The sequence below is a fragment of the Balaenoptera ricei genome, chromosome 17 (genome assembly GCF_028023285.1).
Source record: "Balaenoptera ricei isolate mBalRic1 chromosome 17, mBalRic1.hap2, whole genome shotgun sequence".
Taxonomy (NCBI): domain Eukaryota; kingdom Metazoa; phylum Chordata; class Mammalia; order Artiodactyla; family Balaenopteridae; genus Balaenoptera; species Balaenoptera ricei.
This window is the reverse complement of record NC_082655.1, coordinates 70417602-70443081: the sequence shown is the minus strand read 5'-3', so window position 1 is coordinate 70443081 and position 25480 is coordinate 70417602. Positions and strand designations below refer to the sequence as shown.

At 34.8% G+C, this 25480-nt stretch overlaps 2 protein-coding genes across 3 annotated transcripts in view; one reads left to right on the top strand and one right to left on the bottom strand.

The window, feature by feature from the left end:
- Window positions 1-6501: 6501 nt before the first annotated feature.
- The window catches only part of MYBL1 (MYB proto-oncogene like 1), a 33293-nt gene continuing 14314 nt past the window's right edge, over window positions 6502-25480 (bottom strand). The window contains exons 6-16 of one of the 2 annotated variants that reach the window (XM_059901219.1): window positions 25080-25254; window positions 22822-22896; window positions 22105-22209; window positions 18706-18936; window positions 17293-17661; window positions 12685-12827; window positions 12149-12263; window positions 8755-8871; window positions 8562-8666; window positions 7940-8119; window positions 6502-6684 (exon numbers count right to left, since the gene is read on the bottom strand). In XM_059901219.1, the coding sequence (XP_059757202.1) occupies window positions 6559-6684; window positions 7940-8119; window positions 8562-8666; window positions 8755-8871; window positions 12149-12263; window positions 12685-12827; window positions 17293-17661; window positions 18706-18936; window positions 22105-22209; window positions 22822-22896; window positions 25080-25254 (1741 nt within the window). In that variant the 3' untranslated portion in view covers window positions 6502-6558. The remainder of the gene's footprint in view (window positions 6685-7939; window positions 8120-8561; window positions 8667-8754; window positions 8872-12148; window positions 12264-12684; window positions 12828-17292; window positions 17662-18705; window positions 18937-22104; window positions 22210-22821; window positions 22897-25079; window positions 25255-25480) is intronic. The other variant, XM_059901220.1, reaches the window with a different exon arrangement.
- LOC132351468 (nucleolar and spindle-associated protein 1-like) lies at window positions 14586-16320 on the top strand. The gene has a single exon (XM_059901218.1). It carries the CDS (start codon window positions 14586-14588, stop codon window positions 15921-15923), a length of 1338 nt encoding a protein of 445 aa, XP_059757201.1. The 3' UTR covers window positions 15924-16320.

Sequence of the window (25480 nt, the reverse complement as noted above, 5' to 3'; positions counted from 1 at the left end):
TCCATGAATTACTTCTCTTGATAACATTCCACAGTCCCCTGCCCCTCAGTCTTTTTGTCACATACATTTGGCAGATGGATACACTGTCTGCTTCCTCTGCTGCTGCATGTGATCAGCGGGCCCCTGTAGTGGGCACCAAGGGCAGAGCAGACGCACATCACTGTGTCTCGGTGCAGGGCCCTGCCTGTGGTCGTGCACCCAGCCAAGGGGACAAGTGGGGCTGGATGAACACAACAGCGTCATTACACATCGGATTTGGATTACACATTGGATTTGGATTACACATCGGCACGTTGGATTTCAAAGACTTGGCATGGGAAAGAAAAGAATGTAAATTACCTCATTAATAATGTATATTAATCACATGTTAAATGATAATATTTTGGATATATTGGGTTAAATAAAATATATTACTGAACTTTTAAAAATGTAGACGCCCTCTTATCTGACATTATTTGCACTCATTGTTAATTGAGCAAAAGTGTTCAATAACCTGGAGAAGGCCTGTTAGCTTACTAACCGTCAATCAGATGAGTAAGTTAAGTGAATGTTGGTTAAGAGAACGTCAATACTAGGGAATTCCCTGGCGGTCCAGTGGTTAGGACTCGGTGCTTTCACTGCTGAGGGCCTGGGTTCAATCCCTGGTTGGGGAGCTAAGATCCCACAAGTCTCGCAGCCAGAAAAAAAAAAAAAAAAAAAAAAAAAAACCAGCAAGAGAGAGAGAGAGAGAACATCAACACTAAATAAACAAGGTAATAACACATTGTGCTATAAAGCAATGTAGCTGACAAAGTACAAAGTAACTAGTGGACCACATTAGAGAGACGTGTAATTGGAGAATATGGAAATTTCAGTGGGGCGGGAGTGAAAGCTTGAACTTTAATGTGGCGGCAAGGTTCAGAGATGTAACTGTGGACCATTATGGAGGACTCTGACAAGAGTTCATTTGGTGGAGTGGAGGAAGCTCTTACAGGTCAACTTTTGGTATATTTGGTATATACAGCCCAAGGAAATAGTCACTTATTCCATGCAGCACTTTAACATAAATTTAGCAGAAGAAATGGGCCCAACATATACTAGAGAATAATGGTGAGACATCCATAACAGTGCTATCATTGTAGACTCTTACATGTAAGCATATGAACGGAATAGTGCAAGGAATAATTCGTTTGTATTTTCCTCTACTATCCAACTTAGGCTTAATTTTTAAAAACGTGTTATTGAAGTGTAATGTACATAAACACAGAAAAGTGCACATATAATAGTAGAACTTGAATTTGTATAAACATAAAACTATCCATAAAATCAGCACCCAGGGAATTCCCTGGCGGTCCAGTGGTTAGGACTCTGCACTTTCACTGCCGGGGCCCGGGTTCCATCCCTCTTTGGGGAAGTAAGATCCCGAAAGCTGTGCGGTGCGCCCCCCCCCAAAAAAAATCAGCACCCAGAGCAAGAAATAGAGCACTGCAGCACTCCAGACACCCCCCTCAAGGTTCCCTTCAACAATCCTCCCACCCAGGGTACCACTACCTGACTTCTAATAGTATACATTAGTTTTGCCTGTTTTTATACTTTTAGAGAAATAGAATCATATATGTATTCTTTCGTGCCCTATGCTTAATTTTTAAAGAATCAATCCAAATCTCAGATGACTGAATGAATCCCGGCTCAGCATTTAACTGAGTTTGGACAAGCCTCTTAACCTAAGCCTGTTTCCATATCCATAGAAGTGGATTATAAAATGTTTATCTAATAGAGTTGTTGGGAGGATTAAATGAGATCATGTATGTGACTGGCACATGGTTGCAGCTGTTACTTGCACTCAAACTTTCAGTCTGTGAACTTCCTGGGAGGTGGAAGACCCCTGGGCACAATTCTCCATAGTGTAAGGGGGGAAATCCACACTATCTGGGCAGAACTTGGCTACTTGATCTCACTTTTGGCCAGAGGAGAGATGCCATTTCTGTTACATACTTATGCATCTCTTCTAGAATATCAGCTTCCTCAAGGGAAGCCATCCTGTTTACCACAGCATCCCCAGTACCTAGTGCCAGGTACTGTAAACACACAGTTAAGTATTGGTCGCTAGTTGAACAAATAAATAAGTGCTAACTGTACTGGGGCTTAGGAAATTATGTCAGAAACTGATCCAGTCTTTTGAGCTATGGTTGGCAAAATTACAGTAGTAAAACCAGAGTAAAGTCAATCTCCCTCCTTCTTTCCCTGTGCTGGCAAGAAAAATCCACTCAAATCTAGCACATTCTGTACTTGGAACTTGAATAAGTATACCGGATCTGAGACCTTCAAAAATAAGGGCAGGATAGTACACTGCTTTTAATATGGAGTTTGCTCAAACTCAACAGCTTTTAATGTACCGATGCCAAGATACTAAAAAGTTTTTGAAAACACTCTCTTCCCAACACGTCAGCCATGAATAATTTTTTTCCTGGTGTACTTTATCTTGGTTTTCCACCAATATTTTTAAACATCTTCTTGACATTATCTATTTATTAAAACAAACAAACAAAAACGGCCAGGGAAGGGGAAAGTGTAATGTTCTGATGGAATTGCACTTGGTTCGTTTTACCCTCCACTACTTAATTAAAAATAACTTTTCACTTCTCACAGAGTCACAGAGTGGGAAGTACCTCTTCAAAACCTCCCATCTGTTTTATATTACAATTAAAAGTCTGATTGGCTGGCAAGCCTACCACTCTATAACTGGATAAATCAGGCAGGAAATCACATGGTTATAAAATGAACTAAAAGATTTTAACAAAATAATAGCTTACTGACTATAAAGCAACACTGGTTTTATGCAGATAACTAAGAGACCAAAGCTATTCACAACTGTTGTGTAAAATAAGTATAGTTAATATTCCCTAAGCGTCATGACTACTTTTTTAACATTCTTTCAATTTAACACTTACGGAGATTTTCTAAGCACCATGCTAGACACAGGAGCTGTAAATAGCAATCCCTACGCTTCAAAACATGAAGTCTAGTGGGAAAGTTTTATGGAGGCACCAGGATAATCAGGAAATGATTCACAGACCTGTGCCTTGAAGGCTGAGTAGGATTCTAACAGGTAGGGAGACAAAGATAAGCAGCCATGAGGAGAGGCACGGAGATAGAAGCATGTACATATATGTTCCTGAAAGATCCAAGTCACCAGGTCCAGATTAGGAAGTGAAGAAGGAGAAGTCTTATTATTTAGGCAACAGACAACTATGGAAGGTCTTTGAACAGGAGAGATGTGATCAAATCTGTGTGTTTTTTATAAGTTTCTTTACACTCACATATAAGCAGTTGTATTTCCTCTCAGCAGTTATATTTCACACTGTAAATTAATAAATTAGCATTCTGGTTTCATGCGTCAGTCTCACACACTTGATATAGGCATTCTAGTGAGAGGTAAACTCATTTTTGGTGGGTTAATCCATCAGATTTCTAAGGCTAAAGGTAAAATCTAGATGGTGACAAATTCACCGAGGTGATATAATACTGCACAAACCTGACTGGGTGACCAGTTGGCTTTGCCCAGGTGACACCCTGATGTCACAGAACAATTTCTTCATATTTCTGTAGAATGGAGATCAGAGTGATTAGTGCAATCATCTAAATAAAAGATGAAGGAATGGAATTAGAGCTGTGCCTTTATGTGGGCTGAGATTTTACAACAGATTTCAATGTGCAGGGTGAGGGAGAGGCACGAGATTTCACAGTGGGTGACCAAAGGGAAAATAACACTACTAAGAGATAGAACAAAGAAGGGGCAGGTCCAAGTTGGGAAAAAGAGAACATACTACATTTAAGGTACTGACAGAAGAGTCATATGGAAAGAGTCATATCTAAAGGCAGTTGAAAATATGGCTCTAAATGAGGCTCAAGTATTTCCATTTCTTGAGTAAAGACGTCAAGCTGTGTTAAGATAAAATCACCTGTAAAGGGAGCTCTAAAGGAGAAAAATGGTCTACGAACAGAATGTTGGGTTAAGTCCTTAAAGGTTCAATCAATGCCACAAAATACAAAACCAAGGTGAAATGAGCAATGCCATGTCAGCTTGTACACAGATGTTTTATTTTGGATGTTAACAGTCAACATTGTATGCAAGATTCTCTTACAATGGAAAGCTTTCCCATACATCAAAAAACTCAATTTAGTCAGGGTAATTGCTGTATTAATGCGAAAACCTTACAACAGAATGTGATATTATATATGTGTAGTCAGTTTCCATGCAAGTATGGCTGCTACATGTATGTCTGGCATTTTTATAACATACTGAAAGAAATTCAAAGGAACACAACAGTATAAAAGGTGAGTTAAGATGCCTGACATGTTTAAGATTAAGAAATCTTCTTGCAAAAAGCAACAAAGCAGTTAACTAGAGGATTCAACCAATACCAACCCAAATATGTACTCTGTCCAAAAAGCCCAAGCTGATTTGCAATATATTACATGTGGGATAATTTAATGCTCAAGAAAAATTATGCTTTAAAAAAATATAGCTCTTCCAAGATATTATACGTTGGTAATTGGAGACTATGTTCATCCAAACCAGCTAAGGGCTACATTTAAAAAAAAAAAAGGAACCATTATGTGCTATTCAAGATAACTGAAATTGAAATGATCCAGTATGATTTTGCTACAATCATTGGTTTTACAAAGTGAAATTTCTGTGAGAAGTTCACTAATTAGGAAGCAATCAACATACTTAACAAACATGCTAAGAAGATTCAAATTGGTTCATCTGTTTGTGTCAACAAGGCATAATCTTAGTACCACACATTTTCTTCACTTCTCACTACATATAATATGCAAAAATGAGCAAGTAGATTTAAATAGCTTAAAACCCTTTTAGGTCTACTGTTCAAAAGCTAGGCATTAAAATAGTATTTCCATTTCTATCAACATAAAAACATCAGAGAATCTTAAGCTGTTTTTGTTTTAAGGCATAGCATTTTAGTATTTGCAAGAATTTGCCTGGTAATGGTTGATTCCATTAAGTTAACTTGAGAACTTGCCATCATTTGCTTTTTATCTTTTCACACAGTGCAAGTGGTGGTCGCTCTTTCCTTCTCTCATAGCAGCAAGCCGATTCTGCTATCTTCTATAGCAGCATACTTCAGGAGTGGAGAGGGAGAGAGTGTGTCAATTACAAATAATTAAAACTACAGTGTACAATTCTATTTACCTGTCAGTGTTTAAGTTGACAGCACACCATTATATGTCTCAAAAAAAATTACATAAAATCTCTACACAAAAGCAAATAAAGACATTCTTTCAAGAAGAAATAAAATAAGTGCAAACACCTAAAACAGGCAACTGAAGCAACTGTTGTAACCTGTAGAGAAACACAAAACATTTATAAAAGGACATATATTTTTATAAATAAAAGATAATGTTCTCTACTTCTGAAACATTGAGTAAATATAATAAACGTCTAAGTGCAGACTGTTTTTAGGGACCAAAGTACCATATTATTTTTTAAACAAAATGCAAAAATTTCAAACACATATACAAATCACCAGATTAATTTATATGACCCCCCCATATAATTTAAAAAGAAAATATTAAATTATTATTTAGTACATTTTTTAGAACTACTTTATATAACCAACATGATTTAAAGGACATAGTGCAATATTTAGGTAGATGTGACATACAGTATAGATATTGTATTCTTTGCAGCTATAACTTACTATTGTTTCATACTTAAAAGTCAAAATTGTTCTTTACTATGTTAGCTAGTAATAACAGGAAACAACATTGGCTTCTAGACACCCTGTATAGGTATAAATATCTACATTTAAGCTTTAAAAATGAAAATAAATTATAAAAACAGACTTCTTTCCAATTTACAAAGTTTTCCTGCTCCTACATACTGTACAATACATTCAACAAAACTCTCAGCTCTTCTGAGATTTATGAAGAAAATACTGACTCTTCACTAATAAGGAAAAAACCATTTTGCAATGCCTTTTGTTTTTAGTACTATGCTCAAATAAATACATTTAACACTGTAGTTAATTTTACTGTTTTTTGAAAAATACCAAAAATTAGTAGTGCAACTTTCTTTCTTTTAAATTCCTTTCCACCGTGTTTCTTTGTAAATGGTAGCCTAAGTAAATCAGCAGATAGGCAAAAGTACTTCATAAAACCATGAGTGCTTTCTATACAGAGACTAGTTTCAGAAACGATACATACTCATAAAACCTATCTATAACAAAACTGCAGCATCAGGAGAGTAGCAACATATATCTTCTGAAGAAAATATGTGAGAATTTACTTTTAGAGTATCCAGGAACATTCTAATATGATTTCCCCATCTTGTTCTTTAAAAACAATTTTTAAAAATCTTATGTCTTAAAAAATAAACTATGAAATTGTCTACCCCTTACCTAGCTTTCTGCTTGCCCAATATGGAAAAGGATGCAAACCGTTTTAGGGCTGTATTAAAACTTTAAAAACAGTTAATCAACAAAAAAATTTCATTGCAACCTAATCTGGTATAGAATCTAATAAGGGAGTGGGGCATTTCATCAGTTTTAATAACAATCACAGTATGAGAGCTCTTGAGGTACTGCCTGTAGTTGTATAAGTACTCAAATATCTTCTTGCTTGTTCCGTCATGATAAGTTGGTCTTCCGTCTTCCCATAAACCACTGTTTCCCACTCACAAGACTAGGAAGGAAATATTAATAGTGATGTGAAAATTACTAAGATAACTATCCATTCTACTTCACAATTACACTTTTAAAAAATCAATTAATTGATTGGATATCTGATAGTAATTACTGTAAAAAACGTTTTTGATAACAGCATTGTGATTCTTTTTAAATAATGATGTTTCAAAAATACATACTAAAGTATTTATGATCAATTTTTTTTAAGTCAATTTTTTAGCTATCTATAGGACTGTGGAGGCAGTTTAAAATTTCTGTTCCCACAACTGCCCCTCAAATCAAATCAGTCTAAACATGGAAAGAAATGTCAGTCTTTACTGCTTCAAAGTTTTGCAAAAGATTTAAAGAGAGAATGCAATGTCAAAAAATGAACCAAGAATGCTTTATGTCTTGCAAATTAGGAAATATATCATAACACAAAGTCAAGTTTACGTTTGTTTCATTTGTTTTCTTCCCTTATTATAGAGTAAAGGTTACTACTCTAGAGGTATGACCTGCTATGTAATAAATTTTCCTGAAAAGTTCTGTGTTTAACACTGGTAAATGGGATCATTTTAAATGGATTCAGAGAATGTGTTACATGGCTCTATGAAGAGCAGTGGCTCAAGAAAGAGAGGAGGTGGCCACATCTGATTGCCAAAGATGTTTTCAAGGAATGCTTGAATGTCAGGAAGGCTAGCTCTGCAGTCATTGCAGCGTATAGAAGAAAACTTCCTCCTCAATGACCTCTCAAATTCTCTGGGTTGAATTCTTAAGATAACAAAGTAAAAATTTCTCCAGCCTTCATTCGCAGTTACATAATGGCTGCATAGAAAAAAGGATTCTGTTTTACAACTTTGAGCCAGAAAGTTCACTGGAAACCATTATATCGATACCAACAAAATCAAGTTTGAAACTGCTTCCAACCACTTACCCTTTAAAAGTAGCAATTAGGACTACAATTATTTATTACAGAAGAAGAGGTGCCAGAAGTAGATTTAGATATTTTTAGTTTAAAAATGAAACAGTGCTTAAGAAATCACCAGAAGAGTCTCTGGCTACCATTCCAATTGTTTCGTTTGTATGTGCCCTGATGAGTGAGTCTCTCAAAAACCCAAATCTAGTTTGAGTGACAAAACAATGGTGAATGTCTAGTTATTATTATAGTCAATTTTGAATTTAAAAGAAAAAGTATAATTTGTGATCAGTAGGTCCAAAGTGATAATTGAATGAACAACAACAAAAGTCACTGAAAGAAATTTATAAATTCATACCTGAAGATTCTTTTCCAATGTGACAACTTTGGAAGTGTTAGGGTTTGGTTTCTTTTTATTAAGTGTATATGTTTTGTTGGTTGAATTTATATCTTGTTTTTCAGGAGTCAAGTTGCACCTATTGTCATGTATTTCCAATAATGGTATCATTAATAAAGATGTTGTAAATATATTTTCTGACTAAGAGAAAAAAGAAAGAGGAAAATAAAATAACTAATTCAAAAATGGAGACAAATAGAGGGACTACTGAGTAAGTGGTAGTGGAAGCCCTGTTCATTTCCCTCCAAGAGAGCTTCTGGCTCTGATGAAATTTCTAGTAATGCAGTAAAATTAAATACTTAAGAAATGAACCAAAGATACTGAAATTTAAAGCTTTGAGAACTACCATTTTTTGACATCATACATAAGAGAGCTAACTCCTCTCAAAACCAAACAAATATAAAAAGCAAGGAAGTAAATGAGATATTCTCTACAGTTAATTGTTTCTCTCTGAATTAGGCAGAATACTACTAAAGGAAACCCTCTAAGAAGCTCTAATGAATTAGCCACACAATGAGTAAAAACACAAGAACCACTAGGACTTAAAGCAACCATCTTAATATAAGAAAAATTCTTTACAAACCTGCATGTCTGAAAGGTCTTCAGTTACTAGTTGAGTGGCTGGTTCTTCTTTTTCCCAATTATCTAAGACTAGTGATTTTCTGACCTTCTTTACAGAAGCAGTATGCTAGAATGGATAATTTACAACAGGAACATTATGGTCAAGTCACTTGAACATGGTAAGACTTTTATTAACAACAATACTAAAAGATCACCTCTTGTTTGCAGCTTTTGTAAGCTGGTTCATCTTCCTCTTTGAGGAATATGTCTGTTCCAGTTTCTTCTTTTAAAACTTCCCGAATATCTTCTTCCAAGAAGGCAAGTGGCTGTGACTAAATTATTTTTAAAAGGGTTTTTAAAAAGCCTTTTATAGCAATTCCTTTTTCTCCCCATATATAGAAACCCATCTTTTATACTTTTTCATTATTGGCATAATTTTCTCCCAGTCCCTATAGATACATACACAGATGAAAAAGATGTGATCACTGCTCTCAAATAGCTATGGCAAAAATAATATTGCAAAATATTATTGGCAAAAATAATATTGCACATTGCAAGCACTGAATGAAGTGTGCCACTTTCTTCACGCTAGAGCACTAAACAAAAGTCTTCCTTTTGGGGAACATATTACAGCTCCTGCTTCAATCAGGATCCTCAAAATTAAACAGAAAAGTGATTATTTCCCCAAGTATTTTTATATAAAAATAGGAAACATAGAATGAATTGGGACTACAGTAGCTCTCCTTCTTCTATTTTTATTGTACTTATTGTATAGTGTGTAATTACTAGTTTACATGTTTCTCTTACTACTAAATATGTGAGCTATTTGAGAGCAGTGATCACATCTTTTTCATCTGTGTATACATCTCTGCACACCTAGCCTTAAACTTAGAGCTGAGACACAGTGTTCAAGAAGTGTGTGCATGTGCATGTGTGTCTGTGTGTGTCTATGTGTGTACTGGAGTGTGGGAAGGCAGGATACAAAAAAAAAGTGAATGTGGGCTGAATGATGAAATAGTCTCAAAATATTATTCATCTGTTTAAAAAAAAAAAGGTAATCAAAGCGCCACTAAACAAAAGAACAAACTGGCAGCATGTAATGACCAGCAGCTTGTGTTCCCAGTCAACAAAGTTAGGGAGAATAGCATTCATATATAAATGAGATTTCACAGCACTTACAAAAACTTTAAAAATGGAAAAAGAATTTTTTTAAAGTGCTCTCATCTACAGCCTGAGACATGCAGGAATTATGTCAGTATTTCTGTGTGTTGCTCCAAGTGGTCTTGTTTTAAGGATTACATTTCACAAAGAATATAGATAAGGTGTTCTTAAAAAGAAACCTAGAATCTATTTTTCCTCTGTAAGAATACAAGTGTCCTAAGATGTGGTGCATATGTACAATGGAATAATACTCAAGCCATAAAAAGGAAGGAAATAATACCATTTGCAGCAACATGGATGGACTTAGAGATTATCACACTAAGTAAAGTGGAGATTATCATACTAAGTAAAGTAAGTCAGACAAAGACAAATACCACATGATATCACTTATATGTGGAATCTAAAATAGACACAAATGAACTTATCTATGAATCAGAGGCAGACTCACAGACATAGATAACAGATTTGTGGTTGCCAAGGGGGAAGAGGGGTGGGGGAGGGAAGGATTAGGAGTTTGGGGTTAGCAGATGCAAACTATTATATATAGAATGGATAAATAACAAGGTCCTACGGTATAGCACACGGAACTGTATTCAATATCCTGTGATAAACCATAATGGAAAAGAATATGAAAAAGAAAGTGTATATATATATGTGTGTGTGTGTGTGTAACTGAATCACTTAGCCGTATAGCAGAAATTAACACAACACTGTAAATCAACTATACTTCAGTTTAAAAATAAAAAAAGAAAGAATACAAGTGTCCTAGAAAGCCAACCTCTAAGAAGTGCCTCTGACCCACTGTAAGATACACAAGAAAGCTGAGTGGTTAGCACATAGTAGGTGCTCAGTAAATAACTGGAGGAGGAGGAGCAGAAGGAATGAAAAGTCAGCTCGCTACAAATGAGCCTATAGATACTTTAGAAATTTTAATTACAAAATCAATACTTTCTTTTTATCTTAAATTGCTGATGAAAATGACCTGTTTCGGCAATGGATAAATTCTTCCAAAACATGAACAAACTGACAGGGACTTAGATACCTGAAACTTAATTTCTTATGCACTATTATTAAAATGATAATTTTTATTCAACATATATGTTGACCAAATGACCCTGAGGCACTGTCAGAATTTTTCAACTGTCTTCAAATTATTGCTTATTTGTCAAATTCCCAATTAGGCTACACACCCTTCTGAAGGCAGGAAGCATACCTGACATGTTTAACATTACATCCCCAAAAGCCTAGCCCAGCGCCTGGCACGTATTAGGCACTCAATCAATATTTATCAAATTAATGATAAGTTTTTTAAATGAATAACAAAATGCTGAAACAGATTAGTTAAATCAATTAGGTAATTCCATACAATGGACTAATACAAAAACATTAAAAATTATGGGATAAATATATACAATTTATTAAATTTAAAAAGGTTACAAAAGAGTACATAGTGTGATCCCACTTTTATTATGTGTATATGCATAAAAACTAAAAAGTTTAGAGAACTCTAAAGAGAATATAATTGTTCATAGTAGCATATGGAACTAAGTGACAAAAAGACTTGATCAATCCTACTATGTACCCTCTAGAACAGTATTTCAAAAAAAAGGAAAGGACTAGGAGATTTGAGTGTGAGACATGCTCTTTGGTAGAAAATTGATTAAATCAAGGAAACTAGAATTTATTAATTGATTTACTCAAAATATGACTAAAAATAGAAGATAACTAAAGTACCCTAGAAGTGACCAATATTTTAAAAATCATATTTTATTTCTAATGTGCCTAATTTGTCAGAAATCTTTATCTGCCTAGAATCAGAATGCCCATGGTTCACCTAAGGTACTTCAAAATTATCTGTGTGCTAACACAGGTAACACTTCCCACCTCCATTCATGTACTACTATTGTTACCACTATTATTAAAATAATAATAGCAGCAACTAAGCACATACTACTTGAAACTTAGTACCAGCCCCTTTATTTCTATTATCTATCTTCACAAATAACCTGCTGGGGTGTTTTATGATATCCACTGAATAGAAGAGGAAACTGAGCCTTAAAGAGGTATCATAATCAATCAGTTTCATAAATATTATTAGGAAAGTGCTTATGTATATCAAAATATTAAAATTATTTTATTCTACTGTAGGTAACTGCTACTGAAACTACTAAAAGGTGGGTTTTAGTACTAAGAAATGAGTTCTACTGAAACTTGACTTGCCTTCTCTAGATGATATAAAGAAAGTCTGAATTCAAAAGAAGCCAAGCAAAGGTTTACTTACAAGGAAGAAGATTAACACAAATTCAAACTTACAAATCGAGATAACATTTTTTTTAATCCAGTTCACTGAACATCTTTTTTAAAATGTTAAAAATCAAGGATAAAAAATCAAAATTTGTGTCTTATTAAAATTAGGAAAATTCTTAAAAATAAAAGGAGTATACATACCACAATTTTAAGAGGTCCATATTTTTTCTCCTGAGCAGCAAGCGCATTCTTAAAAGGAGTAGGAGTTCTTGGTGTGGTACCCAATATAGATCTTCTAATAGTAGGTGTTCTAAACCTATCCAATCATTTAGATATTTGTATTACAGTCAAAATTTGATTTCATATGAGTTAAGGAAGGCAAAGCCACAATAAAAGCACACACTAAGTTTTCTTGTATATACACGTGCTTTATTTAAACATTCCAAGACTTTTAAAGTGTGCCTGCCTATTCTTATTCCAATCAATCATCTTAAAATAGAAAAAAGACTAATGCAGAAATAAGTACTAAAAATGTTGTTTGCTCAAGATCAAAGTTTTATACTACATTTAGCTGGTTTTCAGTCTCCTAGGGATAAAACATAAGGTTATGATTTTTTTTAATTCTAAATCCCATATGCACAGGGATTATGATATATGTATAAATGGACAAAAAGCTAATCTGCTCTTGAAATTGTGCTTCCCATTTTCTCTAACATAATTATTTAATATGTACTTACCCTACATTTTCCTTTTGATCTTTGGGGGTTGTTTCCTTATGAAGAGGAGTTGTAATGAGAACTTTCTGCCCACAAATAGGGGTTGATGTGAATGAAGGGTTTTCTATATTAATTTGTTCATTTCCAGGACACGTGTTGAAAAACTAAAAAAGGAAGAGAGTTTAAAGACAATTTCTAAAATGTCAAAATCCTACACAAATATCAAACTGATAAGATTTTCAAATTATTTCTCCATTCCTTTTAGGAAAGGATTATCAATAATACATTTACATTCCACTCCATAAAAATTAAGCTCCAAGGGGGCAGGCAGTTTTGTTTTGTTCATCACTGCCTCCCCAGAACAGTGTTTAAGACGTAACAGGTATTCAAAAAACAGCCGCTTAACAAATACTCAAAAGTAACAAAACGCAATAAAAAAATTTCCAAACAGTGCATCTTATCAAACAGGAATCTATAGAAACCATAAATAGCTGCTGTGTTAAATGGAAGCTTTGTACAACAGTGTAACTGAAAAAAAATGTTTTATGATTTTATTAATGAATGATCTTAAGTGTTCCTTTCTATAAGAATATTTAGAACTCAGAATATAATAACAGTGCTTTGCTAAGAAGAAGTACAGCTGTCTGGCAAATTTGCCTATTTAGAACACAGCTCAGAACCTTTGAGCAGCCAAAATCGGTATCATAGAGCCTGTTTTCCAAATGATACAATTTACTCATTGGATCTTAACTTACATACAATTGTAAAATACTACTTTATTTCTGTAGTCAACAGAGTAGAAGCAATGGTAAGAAAAAGTGGAAATTGCCAGGGACTTTCCTGGTGGTCCAGTGGTAAAGAATCTGCCTTCCAATGCAGGGGACACGGGTTCGATCGCTGGTCGGGGAAATGCCGCGGGGCAGCTAAGCCCGTGCACCAAAACTACTGAGCTCTTGTGACTCAACTAGAGAGCCCGCGTGCCGCAAATTACAGAGCCCAAGTGCTCTGGAGCCCGCGCGTCACAAGTAGAGAGAGAAAACCTGCAGGCCACAACTAGAGAGAAGCCCGCACGCTGCAAGGAAAGAAGATCCCGCATGCTGCAACTAAGACCTGACGCAGCCAAAAATAATAATAATAATAAAAAATAAATTTAAAAAAAACTGGAAATCGCTTTAAGGCTGCTTATAACTGGAATGAATTCTATAATAGCTCTATCACTTCTGATGCCCATAAGTCATAGGATAAAATCCAAGTTCTTTGCTATGGGATATACGATCTTTATAGTCATGCCTCACCTTCTCAGCCATTTTCTACCTTAGAATTTACTGTTCAATGAAAATTGCAGGTACGCAAAACTCCAAAAATAGAAAATTGCTAGTCTGCTCAACCCTGGTTCACCTTCCTCAGGATACTCTGTAACTCTTGGGGTGGGGTGGGGGGATACACTACCTGCATTGTAGCCTATGTAAATAGCATCCCCTGAAGCAGAGGGGGTGCCATTTTCAGAGAAAACAGTGGCTGTGTGCTTACTACCAGATCCTCATCTTCCCAGCATCAAAAACATACCTCCAATAATATCCCAACATCCTCCAAGTTTATTTGGCCATTAAACTTCCTTCTTCTCCTATAAGACTTTTTAACCTCTGTCAAGACACTTCAAGTAAACACCAGCTTCATCTCTTTCTTAATAACTGACCTTGGACAAATTGCCTAACTTCTGAATTTCATTCTACCTACCTCCAAGGTTTTCTTAAAGAGCATTAACTAAGATACTGTAAGAAAAATGTTTAGCACACAGCCTGGAACATGGTGTTCATTAAGAAAGATAGTATTGAATGCTCAGAGTGGCGCCAGAGTTTTGAACGGCGCTTTTGGGAGTGGAGGGCCGATCCTCTGCGTGGTCGCCTGGATTGCAGTTCGCCATGACCGTCCCCGCCCTTGAGGAGCTGGATTCCTTCAAGTACAGTGACCTGCACAACTTGGCCAAGAGTCTGGGCCTCCGGGCTAACCTGAGGGCAGACAAGTTGTTAAGAGCCTTAAAAGCCCACCTTAAAAATGAAGCAAGGAAAGAAAATGAGAATCAGGATGAAATTCAAACTTCTGCATCTTCTTGTGATGAGATTGAGGTACAGCTCAGCAGCCAGGAACAAGCTGAGAGGGAGCCAGTTGGCCATGTCACCAAAACAAGGAGAAGGCGCAGGACTGTCCGCAGGAGCCCTGACTCCCAGCAGGATCATTCAGAGATAAAAGTATGTGATCCTACTGAATTCCAGAATCAAGAAAAGCATGAAAACCAGGCTCTCAGAACTGCTGTAGAAGCTCCTTCTCTACCAAACAAGAGTCAAGATGAGAATGCAGTGCCCTCAGGAAAAAGTGGAATAAATGGTGATGAAGGTCCAAAGATACCTTCAGAAAGAAAGAAGTCTCTCTACACAGATGGGTTTTCCAAACGTGGAAAAAATAAAAGAACTGCAAGCACTACTCCAAATTTTAAGAAGCTTCATGAGGCTCGTTTTAAGGAAATGGAGTCCATTGATCAATATGTTGAGAGAAAAAAGAAACATTTTGAAGAACACAATTCATTTAACGAACTGAAGAAGCAGCCCGGCACTAAGGGAGTGGCGGCAACTCCAGTTCCTCCCCGAGAAAGACTCTCTGTGGCTTGTACCCCCGCCAGCCAACAGGGCTCACAAGGCCAGCCCCACACAGGCCGTAGCACCTTGTGTGTGAAGAGGCTGGCCAAGCGCTCCGCGCTCTCAGCAACTAAGATGAATGTCAGGTTTTCAGCTGCTACTAAAGATAATGAGCATAAGTGTTCACTGACCAAGACTCCAGCCAGAAAGTCTCCACATGTGACCACATCTGGGAGTACCCCAAAAGGCCAGGCTGTGCTCGGGACACACAAGTTAAAGATCACAAGGGCTGAATCTGCTGCTGTTATTACCCCGTTCAATTTGACAACTCAGGCAGCGCAGACTCCGATCTCACACAGAAAACCAGTGTTTGATCTCAAAGCAAGTTTGTCTCGTCCCCTCAACTATGAGCCACACAAAGGAAAACTGAAACCATGGGGACAATCTAAAGAAAACAGTTCTCTGAATGAACATATCAACAGAGTTAGCTTACACAAGAAAAGTTATAAACAACCTCATCTCCAGACCAGGGAGGAGCAACGGAAGAAACATGAGCAAGAACGAAAGGAGAAGAAAGCAAAGGTTCTGGGAGTGCGAAGGGGCCTCATTATGGCTGAACATTCATAATTTAATATCCTGTAAATATTCCTTTTCTCTGAACCCTCTTTTGTAAATATTTTTGTACTGTCCTCTCACTTTAGCCAAAAGACCTTTTTCTGCTCTTAACTTTGTTCATATATATGTAGTGTCTGTGGCTTCTTCACATGTTTTACCCCTGAGAAGACATTACTACCTTTAAAGCTCTCAAATTCTTTTGAAATAGTTTTTACCTAAGCCCCTGTACAACTAACTCAGTTTTCTAAAAAGACCCATCCTATAGATTCTTGACCTAGATTTTTAAGGTCAAGTTCCCTCTGCTGGCTCTAATAACAGAACTTCAGTCCTCTTCTAGGCAAAAGCACTTACCTGATGGTAGCTAATTATACTACAGACTTTAGTAGAAATTGAACAATAACAAGTTATGAATAGGGTAAGCTGTGAAAGGCCACCTCTTCATCCTCTAGAGAACCTAGTAGTCTTACCGAACTGTGGGCCATATGGGTTTGTAAGGCATCAATATTTTATCTATGCGAAATGTTTCATTTAAGCTTCTGTGTACCTTTTTCAGATCACTTCATGTAATTGTCAATTACATATCTTTTTTTTTTTTTTCCTCAATGTATTAAAAATAAAACTCTACAGCTCATTCTAGCCTGGCTTATTTAGAAATATACAGGGTCATAGTGAAATTTGAGGATTGCTGCTTTAAGGATTACTATGCTCTGTCAAACTTATACATCTTACTCAATTTATGGAAAAGACTAGAGTTGCTTAGTATCATATCCATGTCTGTTGCACCCGAATGGAGCTTCTGAGTTTTGTACTGCTTAAAATTTTCATAAATAAAATTTTTTCTCATGAAAAAAAAAAAAAAAGAAAGATAGTATTATAAAATAAAAGGTACAGTTTGCCTTGATATAAATATCTGCTCCCCAGGGATATAACTACAGGAGAAAGCAGATAGTTCCTGACATCCCTAAACAACCTACTGACACATGAAATTCTTATAGGGAGCAGTTGTCTATGAATATATACCTGATATCTGTTGAACAGTCAGTCAGGAAACTGGCTCCCAGTCTCAGCTCTGCCATTAGATAACTTTGGGCAAATCATTTTGTCTTTCTGGGCCTATTTCCTGATGAGTTCTATAAAGATGTAGAACTACATATCTAAAACATCCCTTTCAGCTCTAAAAATTGTAAGATAAAATGCAACTACTACACTTCGTGAGATACTTTTCTGATTTATCATAGCTCAGCACTCTCCTGTATACATTTAAATACATTATCCATTTTTATGTGTTATTAAAGCAAGGAACTGTTAGTATGGATGTTAAAGATCTAATTTAATCCAGCTCATCAACATTTGGAAACATAAATAAAAACGACACTACTACCTGTGAAGGAGAAAATGGTAGTGTTTTCACCGGTGTGTGTTTTAGTGCCGTATTACCACCATCATTGAATGAGCCATCGCCAGGTTCGTTGCCTGGGGACTGACCCACTCGCACTCTTCTCTTCTTTCTGAGGATGGTTGGTGGAGTGCTGAACTTAGCCACACTTGGGGATGTTAAAGGAACAGCCTCACTGTCTGCACCGTTACAACTGTTTTTTTTCCCTTCAAGTACAAGACTGACGTTAAATTGACATTCCATGGCTCCTTCGTTGTGTTGAATTCGCATTAGTTTAACTGGGGTGGACTTGACAGGAGAAGCAGCAGCATCAGAAAGATCAAAGCTAGTAACATCACTCCATGCTACGGGATCCTGCAACAAATTAAATTCTTAACTAAAGTTATTAATATTATAACCTGGTTAAATCTAGTCTTGAACATAGGATGATGATTTCCAGAGTTAATTAACTACTCATTTTTATCAGTAGAAACAGGCTTTCCTTGATTCATCTTTTTTTTAAGCAAGCCCATTTGAGAGGAACAGATTATGCTTTTACGACAACTCCAGTTGGAACATTCCAAAGTAATATTTCATCTAATTCAGTAGCTGAAGCTTACTGCCAAAGTACTTTAAATGAAAAGAACAAATTATTTTAAGTTATTTTTATAAAAGAGTACAGTTTGTCATAAAACTTCACTCTATTCCACATCAGAAAACTTTACACTCTATTCCACATCTACATAATCATTTGGTAATATGTATGGAATATCTTCAAAGTGGTCATTCACCGTGATCCAAAAATTCAGTTTAACCTAAGGACATAATCATGATTTTGCACAAAGCTTTATGTACGTACTTTAACTTGTAATACTGAAAAACTGGATACCACATAAATGTCCAGTAATAATAGTATGTTGGATAAATAAATTTTGCTACATCCATATGACAGAATACCATGAAGCCGTTAAAACTCAAGTTTAAAAATGAGTTAAGAAAACAGAGACAGGCTCATGATATAATGTGGGAAAAAAATTCACAAACATAATACATTAGTATATATTTGGGTTTAAAAATGTATACATATATATGTGTTTTATATGTCTATAACACAGCCTGCAAGGAAATACCTCAAATTATTAACTCTGGGTTTATGGGGGATTTTAATTTTCTTCCTACAGTTTTCTCTACTTTCCAACTATCTCTAATATACAACTTGTATAATAAATACATAAATATATGTATATACTTTTTTTTTTTTTTGCCAGAAACGACTGCAAAACATCAGAACAAAATTAAGCATGACATACAAGGTAATGTGTAACATAAAACCGGTCAGTGTCCATTAAACTGAGTTTCTGAACATGTAACCACATAACTAAAACTGAGCTTTTGATAATCTCACAATTTCAAACTTACAGATTCAATAAGTTCTAGAGTCTCTGCAAATTCTGGGATGGTCTGTAGAGAGGACAGCACAGCGTTTGCCTCCACGGCCAGGAACTTTGTGGGTGAGTTCTGCTGAGCAGACACAGCCTGATTTTCATCCAGACCGTAAAACTCACTAGTGTGCTCCTCGAGGCTTAGAGTATTAGACATGCTATCATCCACGAGGAAACCACCAGACCAGCTAGAAAAGCTTCCAGGTTGCTAAAAGTACAAAAGAAATTTGAACATTATTTGTCATTCCCAATCAAAGCAAAAATTTGGATTTTAAGTAAAAATTTTTTCTAGACCAACATACTTCACAACATTTCAGCTAAAAATATAGTAGCAAATATACTATCTTTCCTCAAAATTGATATAAAAACTTTTTTCATTAAACCTCATCTTGACTATATTTCTTTTTTCTAACTAAATTTTTAAAAAATCTATAAAGTCATGGTGAGATAAAACTAGTATGTACCATATATACTACTACATAAGGTCCAAACTCCTAGAATCTGGCTTTTCTCTACCTTTCTAACTTCATCTCCCAACACACGCCCCCCCTCCCAGGGAATACTGAATACCCAACTATAGTACAGTACTTGCAATTCCCTGATAAGTTTTGGTCTTTCACCCCGGATAAAGGGAGCAGCCTTTGCACACACTGCTGCTCCCTTCATCTGGAATGCTCAACCTACTGACCAGGGAAAATTCCTATTCCTCATTTAAGATACAGTTCAAATATTGGAAAGCACTCCATCTGATTATACACTTCTACCTGTTTCCGTTTATAATAATGTCCTAGTTCATCTTTTCGCTAATATATAATCACCGCCTGTCTTTCAAGAATGAGCTCAAATAGGATTTCTTCCAGGAACCCTTCTGACTACCTAAATCTCAATCTTCTATGAGCTCCCATAAAACTGTGTTACTTATTATATCACACTGGATGCTGTTTCTTATCTGTGTCCCCACTGCCCTTTGAATTCAGGGACTGTGTCATTTTTCTTTATCTCTCTAGAGATGTACACTGGCCAATTTACTGATCTTTTGAGCCTAGTTTCCTAGTGTCTCAAAATGAAAAACAAGAAGAGAGACCTTGAAGAGCCATGGTCAAGAAACATTATGTAATTTGAGAACTGTTAAGAGTAGTACATCCTAAGAGTTCTCATTACAAGGAAAAAAACTTTTTTTCCCATTTTCTTTTTCTTTTTTTTTTTGGTACCTATATGAGACAATGGATGTTCACTAAACTTACTGTGGTAATCATTTCACAATATGTAAGTAAAATCATTATGCTGCACACTTTAAACTTATACAGTGCTATATGTTAATTATATTTCCAAAAAACTAGGAAAAAAACAGAAAGAAACAGGATGTAAAGTGTATAGCACTGTCCAACAGAACCTGTGAGGTGATGAAAATGTTCTGCACCTCAAACTGCTCAATATGGGCGCCAGCCACATGAGCAACAACAATGGGGCTAGTGCAACTGAGGAGCTGCGTTTTTAAATTTCGAATTAAATGTGTCTAACAGTTACCATATTTTAGAGAGCACACTGCTCAGTCCATAGGAAGCACTCCATAAACAGTACCTATGACTATTAAAATAAAAAATTACTAGAATATGCTAGATATTCACAATAGCAAAATGTTAAGTTTCGAGTTAAGTAAGGTGAAAAAACAAATTTTCAACATTGTCGCAAAACAGGTTCCACCTGTTTTAAAGATTCCTATAAATAAAAGAAATTAAAGCAATCTTATTTCACTAGCACAGCCACCTTCCGAGTTTACAACCACTTTCTGGAGATAACTTCCAAACCATATACATTTCAACTAAGTTTGCGGGCAGGAAAAAGATTCAAAGAGGGAGGTTACTAGGCCCACTGGCCCGATTCTGAATCCCTAGCAACCAACCACCTAATTTGCAGAGTTAATATAAGGATCACCAGGAATACATATAACACATCTACAACAGTGGAACATAATGAATACTCAGTAAAGTGGCAATCATTATTATCACATAATTGTCTAGAATAAATACTTTATATGCATATGGAGTCTATTATACTGGGTGCAGCAATTTCCCTCTAGAACCTCCAATCTCCCTATTCAACCAGATCTTTATGAGAGTGGATTTTAGACAGAAACTATGAAAAAAAATTAATAACTTTCTCCCTTTTTAATGCAAATGGCAATTCTTTTAGCTAATTATATTTTCCTGTTATAGTAAAAATGACAGACTATTATCAAAAAATTAAAAATGTGCTTAAACATGATAACCTACAAATGTGAACTCTGTAACCATGATTATTTATTTGCAGCTTCTTAATAAAATTGAAATTAACTTTAAAATAAGTACACTTCAGGTCTCTGTATTTGCCCACGGTTTTTGCAGTTTCAAAACAAAAATTACTTTTCTCATGGTGTATATCTCATCTACTACAATTAACAAATGTCATTTTTATTAATACTCTCTGAAATGGTATAAAGACATGACCAGTTGCCTCATAATACTATTTCAAGTCCTCAGGTTACTCTGTTTAGTAATTTTGTATTAGTTACTCTAAATATATTGTCCCCTCATTCAGCCCCAAACCAAGAAAAACACTTTCCTAAATGTAAAAAGTCCCAGGGTATTAAACTTTTTAAATTGTCAGTGAAATAGAAACTTTTTTTTCCTTTTAATCCATCTAGCATAGCCTGTTTAACTTAGCTAGAATCATTACCATTTATTCTGATTTAATACTCCTAGTTGTTCTCATCAACCAAATCTCAGACAATACTTTTCATACCTGATAACCAAAACCCAACATCCACAGAAAAATTTCTTTAGAGAGCATAAAATCTAAATGTTTCCTTTTCCCATATTTTTAACGTTATAACTTTTTCCAATTTACTGAATTTGTGTTCTAAATATAGTAAACAGGAAAACATTTTCAAAGAGAGAATAAAAATAATTCTGAAGCACATAAATCTCTACACATCTATTAAATTCCTTGTTTTTTAAGCTTTTTTTTTTTTCTATTAAGGCCATTATCACATGGAATGTCCAAAGTAAAACCAAAGCCTAATCTAAACCACACGACATTTTCACAGATATACATATTGAAGGTTATACCTTAAGTTTGTTTGATATTTATGACTCAAGAAGCATCTTAATACAGAACACTGTAAAATATGTTCAAAGAGATGCATATCAAAAACAGGCAACTTCAAAGTTGCAAATTAGAAAAACTATTTTTAGTCCATATTAAAATCTGAAGTCACACTGAATATGCTTTCCACTTGCTGGCATATGAAAGTCAGTCCTGATTAAAACTATAAGAGCATATAAAGCATATAAAAGATTCTAACAATAAAATCTAAACACTTAAGCTTATTTCTTACTGATGGAACTCGCTTTCTTCTAACTTCATTCTCAGCTGACATAAGAAGCAACTCAAGTTCCTTTATTTTTTTTTCCTTATCAGGGTCTTCATCAACAAAGGGTTGCTAAAATAAGTTAAATAAAAGAAAAGAAACAGGCTACTTACAAAATTGCTTTATTATTATTATCAATGTTCTAATTTTTATTTTCTTCTATGCAACATAAAATCTATTTTCTCTAATGAAGCTTAATACTACTAAATCCCAAATACTCAGTATCACAATCCTTCTGGTATCTAAAGAGGTGCTGGTAAATATTTTCAATTTAACAGAAAGGATTTGGGAAATTTAAATGCATGAAAAACCTTACATTGTATCATCTGTATCAACTTAAAAGCTTATGTGTGGAGTCTGTTTTAATTTATTGAATGTTAATAGATATATTCTATCCAATTTAGCAAAAATATGTCCATTCATAACCTGAATGCTCTAAGTTGGAAGAATGAAAGAACCACCTTACTGGTGTTGTGAACTACTTATCATTTGTACAGTTTATATTTCTCAAACACACAAACTTTCTCCTTTAATGTTATAATACTCAAAGTAAATAGACCAGATAGTACTATTTTTGCCCTAATTTTATAGATGAGGAAACAGGCACTATTAGATCTGAAAATGTTTGAAAGTGTTTCCTTTGGGTTTGTTTTGGTTTTCTGCTTTTTATAAATAAAAAGTTACCTGAATAAAGGCAGAAGAAGGCTGAACATGTTCTACACAATTGCCTCCAGGTGACACAAACTGATAGCCCGGGATCTAAAAAGTAATTAAAACATTAATATCATATATATAACACTCTAGAAATTTTTAAAAATCTGAGGCAAAGCACAAAAACTGAAAATCAACATGAAACACTCAGTATCTCTGTTAACTCTGAATATTTATACATATAATAGTTCCTTAATAACTACATCTTTAATCTTAGGACCTACTGATTAAAAGTCATAACTCTTAGCAAAGACCTATTTTCTCCTGAATGAAATATGAGAATTACCTGGGCTAGATTTATCACCCAGTCAGTCTATCTATTATCTACAATATCCACCAAGTATTTTTAAAAATCTGCTATTAAAGGATTGCTCTGCCTCCTGGAGAAGACAAAGTAATTGTGTTCCTATCCTTCAGAGGAAGGGGCTGGTCCATATGAAGCACTCTCGAAGTTGGAGCCTAAAGCAAGTCTTCAATATTCTTATCTCCTACTTCTACCACCACCCCATGCCAATCTCTGTACAGAAAGATATGAAAACAGAGGCTGCTTCTATTACTTGTCTCAGAAAAACAATCAGAATCACTCATGTACTTTTTAAGACTCTGAAAATAGACTAAGAATTATTCTGTTTCTTTTCTGAAGCATCTGTAATAAAAATTTTGAAGTTGCATGCAAACCTAGTGAGCAGTGGTAGGGAGAAATATGAGAAGTGTTTTTTAAAACCTTAAAATCTAATAAATATAAATATGAAATTGTCTATTTTCCATAATGGCCTACCTAAATCACTATATAATGCAGAAACATTATATATAACTTCTAACATGGAACTTAATTTTCACAACACTTCATTAGTATCAGTTATTGCTCAGCTTCCAACGAATTAGAAACTTATCTTTCTCAAACTTTTCATTTTAATCTGTGACAGGATTTCAAACCAATCCATTTTTTTCTTTCAAGTCAAAATTAGTATTATCTTCTTAGCAGTTTAAATGAATTGAACTATGAATACACAAACCTGTCAAGAATTATTAAAAGTAAGGTAAATAATTCTTAAAGTACAAGAAATACCCTTACTTTCCAATATATTTTGATTGAGAGTGTTAAACACTCCATTGGCCCCAAATAATTTAAAAAATTATCTTCCTATGAGTTAAAAAAATAAATTTAAATGATAACCTTTCTAAGATAGAAGCAGAATGTTTCAGTTTATGCTGCTGAAATCTAGGACTCTAAAGAAAAATGTAAAGAAACAGACCATAAAAACCTTAAGGTACTGAGTATCAGCAGATAACTATACTGTCTTTACGCGTTTTCCTATTTGTAAATTAAGATGTCACTACCTTTTTTAAGTGGTTCTTTTAAAATTAGGTCTAAAAAAATAATGTCCACTTTAGTGGAATAAAATCAAATCTGTGGCATACTTAGCACAGACTGTTAACAACTAGCCAAATTTTATCTTTTGGTAGATACTTTATCTTTACATTTTATGTGACAAGAACCAAGAACTGTTCAACACGAAAAATGGCATGACAGACAAATAGACAGGAAAACGTAAAACAAATCTTATGAAAACTCCTAATTTCTTGCAGGTAGGAAAATGCATTGTAAGGAAAACAGAGCTTGCCCTATGATGAACGTGGGTCATCTCCAATGAACCTGTGTAAACAAAGGCTGAAGTCACTCAGTCAGTTGAGTGATGAGGGAAAAGCAAAGTTGAATGCCATCAAAGAACCAATTATTTACCACACACTCCAAAATGATGGCTTGAATGATTTTTGACTATCTTCTCCTCTAAACCATTTTATATACACTTACCTCTTAGAGGTAAGCAATACTACAATTACACAAAATTTTTTTAAAAAGTAAACTACAATCACTATTAAAGCACAAATGATCATTAGCTTTGAATCATGAAGATTCAAAGAATGATAGTATTAGGAAATGTACATACTAAGTTTCTTAACTAGATAACGTAAAAATTATATATAAAAGGAAATATTTTAATGAGTTTGTTCTCAAAATATTTATCAATCAAAACAAGTAGAGATAAACTTCCACTAATGGTTTAACAGCTAGCCATGGCATATTTCTTCAGTTTGGAAATTTAAATGTCCATTCCTCTTAATATATGTTGTTTTTGTCCTATTAAGAAACTAAAACACCTTCCCTAAAGAAACTAAAGAAAAAATAAAGATATTTTTTAAATAATAAAGGTATTAAAAATATGTGCCTGAACAGGTATGTAAAACTGATTCTGGGTTTGCAAATGGTCCATAGTCGCACAAGGTTTGTGTTGAAGTTTAGATGAAGATCGTTCTGATTTTATTCCTTCTTGTAAGTAGCCTTCCTGCTCCACTTTTCTTCGCATAGTAGAATTCCAGTGATTTTTGATAGAGTTATCAGTCCTAATAAAGTATATATTTAAAAAGAAAAAGAGGATTCCATAAATGTTAACACTGTATAAAGTATACAAAGTACTTAAAACAAATTTTTACAACTGGTGAAATTAGACACTTTTTTTAATTCAAAAAATAAACTGTATGTCTCTATGTCAGATAAAATTCTAAAGACTGGAGATACAGCAGTGAATAAGATAAAGGAAGTCCCAGCTCTCATGGGGCTTTAAATTCT

Coding starts and splice junctions, on each gene's coding strand:
- LOC132351468 (XM_059901218.1), top strand. CDS start 14,586: ATGACCGTCCCCGCCCTTGAGGAGCTGGATTCCTTCAAGTACAGTGAC.